This window comes from Littorina saxatilis, unplaced genomic scaffold, assembly GCF_037325665.1.
Source record: "Littorina saxatilis isolate snail1 unplaced genomic scaffold, US_GU_Lsax_2.0 scaffold_524, whole genome shotgun sequence".
Lineage (NCBI taxonomy): Eukaryota > Metazoa > Mollusca > Gastropoda > Littorinimorpha > Littorinidae > Littorina > Littorina saxatilis.
In genome coordinates this window covers 22,501-29,788 of record NW_027129224.1, presented here as the reverse complement: position 1 = coordinate 29,788, position 7,288 = coordinate 22,501, and the positions used below count along the sequence as shown (strand labels likewise).

General features: G+C 48.7%; 1 protein-coding gene across 1 annotated transcript in view; it reads left to right on the top strand.

The window, feature by feature from the left end:
• Nucleotides 1–320: 320 nt before the first annotated feature.
• LOC138957497 (uncharacterized) overlaps nt 321–7,288 on the top strand; it is a 9,024-nt gene continuing 2,056 nt past the window's right edge. Inside the window, exon 1 of the mRNA XM_070328616.1 lies at nt 321–7,288. This exon is cut by the window's right edge and continues 2,056 nt beyond it. Coding sequence (XP_070184717.1) covers nt 603–4,418 — 3,816 coding nt within the window. The 5' untranslated portion in view covers nt 321–602 and the 3' untranslated portion in view covers nt 4,419–7,288.

The following is a 7,288-nucleotide window of genomic DNA, read 5'->3' as shown; positions in this document are numbered from 1 at the left end:
GTCACAGTGTGTGCATCGGGTGGGATTGTGTTCTCCGCGGTGTTGTTCACTTCAGCTGGTGTGTTGGAAGTGGTTATTACAGCTTTTGTTTTGAAAATATATATACTGTACAAATTTATTTATCAATTATGAAAGCTAGGTTACAGATTATGATAATGATGATGACTTTTTTGTTGGTGTATTCTATGATGAGGAGGAAGAGGAGAAGAAGGGGATGATGATGATAATGATGATGATGATGATGATGATGATGATGATGATGATGATGATGATGGTGATGATGATGACGATGATGATGACGACGACGACGACGACGAACATGTGTGCAGGATGCGAACGAAACCTTACTTTTTGCATTGCATATATGCCATTCAACTTTTATAACACGACGGTTGGGAGTGGGAGAGAAATGCCAACGTAATTTTCTATAATTCATAGCACGCTATTAACTGTTCCGATTACACCAATTGTTTCGCAATTAATTTTTTTGTGTTTGCGTGCAGATGACGTCCGCTCGTGACGTGCCAATGCCGAGCCAGCCAATGAGAGCCAGGGTGACATCCTGCAGCAGACTGTGACAGCCACTCGCTGCCTAGGACACAATGAAGCTGCGTGATTTCATGGCCAACTCGCTCCCTCGAGTCCGGGGGAGGAGAAAGAAAGGGCAGACAACTTCCAGCGGAACCGCCGCCACTCTCACAGCCACTGCCGTCGCCGTAGCAGCAACAGCGGCAGCAACCTCCGCAACCCCATCACCGACCGAACAACACGACAGTCTGTCGCTGACGTCACCTAAACCTGCGCGTCAGGAAAGCCACGGGAACCGGTTTCACTTTGGCGAATCCAGGTTTGGCTTCCTGGAGAGACTGGTGGGGAAGGACAGCCCGGTCAAGCGACTGTTCGAGAGCAAAGACCGACACGGACCAGTGCTGCCCCCTAGCGGCGCGGCCAGCGAGGAGCGGATCTACCACGAAGTGCAGGAACCGTTACGCAGCAAGACTGGCAGAGCCGCCTCCGTCCCTGACGCATCCAGCCTGTATGGCTGTGTCGAGGTGACGTCACTGCTGAGGGAAGGGGCGGTGTGTCCCTGCGGGGAGTACGGCTCTACTGGTGCTGTTTCCACCTGCCCCACACACCGTGATTGTGACGCGGACTCGTCCAGCCTCTACGCCGGTTGCCAGGGTTACGCGGACAGCGTGACGTCATACGATTCCACGCCGGGGTCGCAACGCGGACTGCGGAACAGGTCTAGGATTCGAACCAACCCCTGGCTGCCCTCCCCCCGCCCCAGCCCCTACTGTGTCCGGAGTCTCTCCTCCCCCTGCGCCTCCTCCCGCTCCCCTTCTCCCTCCTCATCCTCCCCCGTCCCTCCGTCGTCGTCGGACAACACCTCACCTCTGACGTCACACGGGGTGACGCGCGAATCTCAGCTCCATCGTCATCATCGCCGTCATCGACGTCATCACTCTGAGATCAACGCGGCGGACCTGACACGTCACAGCGCGTTTGACCCTCACCTGACCGACACCGAGCAGTATTTCTCCACCCTGGACAGCGGCATCGGGGAGACCGCACCCTCGCCGGACTTTGAACAAGACATACGCAGCAGTAACGGTGCTTCGAAAAAGAACAAAACTCAAAACCCAAAACGCAAAAGTTCAGAAAAAGACTCTCACTCCCAATCCCTCGGCTTTCTCAGAGGTTTCAGTTTCGCTCCCAGCGTCTCACCTTCGCCGAAAGTGAAGCCCAGATCCAGACAGAAATCAAAATCGTCTTCATCCAGAGGTGTGGTGGTCAACAGGGATTCTCAGTTCTGGGATTCGGACTCCAGTCGATCGCCGCCCTGTGGGTTAAAGAGCTACTCCTCTACAGCCAGCAGACCCTCCCCCCGTGGCGCGGACACGAACGCACAGGGAGTTAAGAACTCGGACAGTGCTGGCTCATCCAGCAAAAGACCCGAGGCTGATACCGCTACTTGTGATGGAGAGAGTAAACATTTCGGTCTGACTTCTCACAAATTCTTGCCAAAGACGGCAGCCCTGGACGCATGTTCGACGTCGGTTTTGGACGAGTCTTCGACGTCGATTGTGGACGAGTCTACCACGCCCTTGTCCCTGTCGTGCGAAGACATCGGCCTCATCACCAGCAACATCGAGCAGCTGGCTCAGAACATCAGCTTTGAGTACGAGGAAGGGTTCGACACCAGCTTTGAGTCCACTTCCAGCACAGCGAAACACGACGACAAGTGCGCGTCACTGCGAGCACTCTTCAACATTGATTCAGAGGACAGAGCAATATTCCCTGACCGGGGTCAACAGTGCAACCTCGACCTTGACTTTTCTTCTTTTGCACAGTCGCGTCACTGTCAGCCTGCAGCCAGCAGTGGCAGGGATACCGCGCGAGATACGGAGTCAGCCACTCCCGGAACGGACCTGAGCTCAGCATCCGAGGAAAGCATGCCAACCGCTGATGTGGCGGTCCAAACCGACTTTGCTGACGACGACGAAGAGGAACATTCAGGTTCTGATTGGTTAGCCAGTACCGAGAGCGGCTCTGATTGGTTGGTCAGCAACGGAAGTGGATCTGATTGGCCGGCGAGCGGCGAGACAGGAGAAGGAAGCGGGATCGCCACGGACGCGGAAGAAGAGGAGGAGAGAAGGGAGGAGGAGTGTGGCTGGGGGGTGGGAGGCAAGGTCTGGGGGGTGCCTGACGTCATGCAGGACTCTACAGACACCGGATACTCCAGTCTCAGCCGCGACGGCCGCCTCGCCACCGACAACAACAACAATAACAGCAACCACACCAGGAACACCGACGACTCCAGCGACTCTACCCACACCCCAGAGAACAAGTCTTCCGTCAGCCACCAAGCCCCCGCCAGGAAGACTCGCGGCAGTGACTGTGAGGGCACAAGCATGAACTCTGACAAACCCACCGCCAAGCTGCCACCCTCAACACATCACCCTGTTAGAGACACCTTGGTGTATGACAGTTTCGACGACGCCGGAGATTCACTCACCCAACGGGTGTCCTACGAGTTTGAATTTGACGTTCTTAACGGACAATATTTCGAGAAAAGCCAGTTAAGAGACAGGAAGGAGTTCGTGTCCAAGCAAGGGCCGGAGTTTTGTTCATGCAGCGAGAACTTTTCGAAAGGGAAGAACACACAAGAAGAGGTCATTTATGACGAGGTTTATGAACCAACGTTCTCCCTGCAGCGACAAAAGCAAGACGACCTCGTCCCTTACCCCTATGACGTCACACGATTCAATGACGTCAGCTTGCCAAAGGAGAAGGGGAAAGGAAGCGTTTCGCTTTTGAGCCCTGATGCTGTTTCTGTTCATCTGGTGTCGGCCCGCCAGAAGAAACTCAAACCCAAACCCACACCGAGACACACTCCTTACTCAGGCAAACCCTCCGTCACTCGTGACGATGCTGATGACGAATTTTGCTCCTGCAGCGTGACGTCAGATGGACATGTCGTCACAAACAATGACGTAGGTGCTCCACGTACCGCAGCCGGCTTAGTGTACCACAAGGAAAGCCACACACACACTCCGCACATGACGTCAGCCCAGTACACACGAGAGGAGAACAAACAACGGAGACGCGATCTGTCCTCTCAGGGGCAACGTCTTCGTGATGTATCCAACAACCTGAAAGAAAGACGCTCCAGTAAGGAAGGTCTTCGTCCGACACGGGGGAACGTTAGCCAAGCTGAAGGGTACCACGAAAACACTTCTTCCTCATCCTTCTACGAAAACGTTCTTTTCGCGCAGAAAAATGAATTCTCCTCTCTCTACGAAAATGTCCATTTCACAGAGGAAGACGTGGCTTCATTGTACGAAAATGTTCACCTCGCAGCTGAGTCAAAAGACGGTAGAAGTAAACACTCAAACATGTTTCCTTCAGCGACAAAGAACCCTCGTGGGGCGGTTTCGAGAGCGGAAGACACTAACACTCTGTACGAAAACGTGGAGCCTGCTGGCAGACGAAGCCTTCGCGAAGATACCACTCGCCATGAAAGCCGAGACAACTCCTGCCGAGACAATATTCATACCGCCTCTGGTCACGCTCTTCGCGAGAATACCACTGGTCTGGAATACCGAGACACGTTGAACCAAGACGACCTGCCCTCTTCTGGTCGTTCTCTTCGCCAAGTCACGGCCAGCCTGGCAGACAAAGTCTTCCTCCTTCGCCAAGAGAAGCAGGTCGTCAACAAGAAGATCCGCGAAGCCCGCGAAGAAGAGATGGTGAGGCAGCAGCTTAAGCTCCGGTTCCAGAGATTGCTGGACATTCACCGCAAGCAGATCCTGCTTCAGACCCTGCAGGACATGAAACACAGGCTGCAGTCTCAGAGTGATCGGCTCCAGGCTAGCTACTCCACCGTGCTCAACATCCAGAAACGTTACGCCTGATGACGTCACTGCGGTCTCGTGTTGTCATGGATTTCATTGCGTCACTTCATTCTGTGCTTAATGACGTCACAGGTGTATCCTGTCAGTGTCATGGATTTCGTCATTACGTGACTTCATTATGTGCTTAATGACGCCACAGATGTCTCATGTCAGTGACGTTAATATTACGTTATCACGCCACATTGTTCTTTGCTTAATGACGTCACAGGTTCCTCCTGTCAGTGTCATGGATATCACGTCATCACGCCACATTGTTCTTTGCTAAATGACGTCACAGGTTCCTCCTGTCTGTGTCGGATAATATTATCACGCCATACCGTCACTTTGTCCTGTGCTTGATGACGGCATTGGTTTTTCCTGTCAGTGTCACAGATTTTACGCAATCACGCAGGTCACCTAGTCTTCAGTCGGTGTGTCTCGTTATAGACTTGATGCATCATCCCCAAACCACTTTGTTCTCAAGTCTAATGTGCTTTGTGTGAACATCATGGGCTAATATGAACTAATATGAAGTCATCAAAGACGCCATATCTCACCTTTGGCTGACAACAGGGTGGCTGTTTCACTGAGCTCAGCGTCATCAGTCGTGCATCATCGCTTCCATATTCATTATTATATTAGCGGTACGCCGATCTGCCTGGCACGTGCAATTTTACCCTTAAAAGAACGGTACCTGATATGTCACTTTTGGATTAGGTTGTAAAGTGTCTTCGCGTTTGAAAGGGACTCTGTCTTCAGGTAATTACAGTATGATGACCTATTAATTGTGCTTGCTGTCCCATGAGAGATCGTAGGCGTGAAATAGTCTCGGTGTACATAATTATGGCGTCACATCCGTGGTGTTTGATGACGTCTAATCGTGTGAGTTCAGGATGGACTGTGTTGCCTGATTACCTGTCCGACTCTTGAAGTCACACGGTGCTGTCCACGTCACAAAGCCATCCACGTGACCTACGAGGTCTTCAAAGTTGACGATGGAACAAGTCGAGGGTCAAAGTGAACGACCCTACAGCTACGGTGTGCATGTGACGTGTACAGTGACGTCAGATTCACAGATCAGCTCAGTGTTTGGGAACTGCGTCACAGAGTCTGAATCTCAACTGGATCTGACTTGTTGAACATGCTGGAAGGTTTTCTTCATGGATTGCCATGCTGATGTTGTCCGCAGTCGCTTATTTGAAGCTTTTCTCTTTCATTCAGAGTAAACTTAGACGCTGCAGCACGCTTGTTAGAATACACTGAGTAGAAACAGTTTCGTCAGCACTTTTAGTCCGCTTCGTCCTCACATTTTCTGACGTCATGCGAATTGTTTCGTCACATTGTTTCCACGTGCTTCATGTTTGACACTCATTGTGTTGTCGTGGCAGTGTTGAAAGTGCTGACAGTGTTATAGATTTGCCCATGCGGTGTTCTGTGTGTGGAAATGGCCGTACGTCTTATCAAAGTCATCTCGTTCTGCGATTTTGTCTCCAGGCTCGATGCTCAAACGTTGTGAATGTTGTGAAGTTTAAATTGCACAAAGGGACACTTTCATGAAAGAAAGAGACATGAAACAGTGAGAGCAAGATATCAAGTTACAGCTCTTTGTCTGAATTATAAGTGGTGGCATTAAAGCGATGTGTGTACAGTGGGACGGTTTTTTTTAAGTATATAAAAACTAAAAACTCGAAAATGACACTTTTGCTTTGTCCCCAAACCGCATCTATTTATTTCTAATTACACTTTGTTTGGATTTGTTAAGAATAGTGTTATGGCGATTCAGAGTGTTTGTGTGTTTGACTGGTTGTACGTAAACTTCCACTTAAAATTATCGCCATTAGCAGTGATGACGTCACATCGTGACTGACGTAGCAGTTTTGATGACGTAGGACTGACGAGATTGGTGTTGTTGTGTTGAAGCTTCGTTAGCAGCATTGCGTGCTGTACATAATTCAAATGGCAATTTAATTCACACATGCTTTTGCTAACTGTGACGTTTTTGTGATGGTAGATATTATTTGAACATTTGTTTTCAGAATTCTGATATGTTTCCAGCCTCTTGAAGATTGAGGTTTTTGTGATGGTATTGAAAATGTTTTCTGAACTCTTGAGATGTTTCCAGAACCCTAAAGACTGAGGTTTTTGTGGTGTAAGACGATATTTGAAAATGGTGTTTTTTTATGAAATCTGAGATGTTTCCAATCAATTGAAGATTGTCATTAGTTTTTTTTTAATATACTTCTCTTGTTTCGATTTTCGTGAGTGACCTTTCTTTGCCCGTTACATGTTGCGACTCCTGGTGGTGCAGCGTTCGGCATACCTACCTGTCACAAGGACAAAGAAAAACTCAATCCGTGTTTCAGAAAGCGGAACACAAACCCTATTGTCAAGAGAAATTGTTAAACGTTAGTTTACAGGACACATACATAACCAATTAAAAAAGACGAATAAATAAATTAATTAATTAATTATTAATGAATCAAATGAGAAAATCGGCACAGAAACCACATAACACTGAATGAACAGGTATTGAACAAAAGAAGCTTTGAATCACATGACTATACCTAATGATATGCCGATTAGTTGCTTCAGTTTGTTAATTGTTAATTGTTAATGTCGACTGGAATTGCAATTTAACAATTTTGCGATTTGACGATTGTACACATACAATGAAAAACAAATGACAACAAAGACAACAAGCAATGGAGAAAAAGACAAGTCAAATTGTGAAAGAAAACCAACACAATTGTACTTGAACAATTAACCGCGAGCGAGAATAGAAAGCACGTCATCATGGTATTATTATTATCATCATGACGATGTAAGTATTTGTGTGAGACTGAGACTCTTTGTGTGAGACTGAGACTCTTTGTGTCAGACTGAGACTCTTT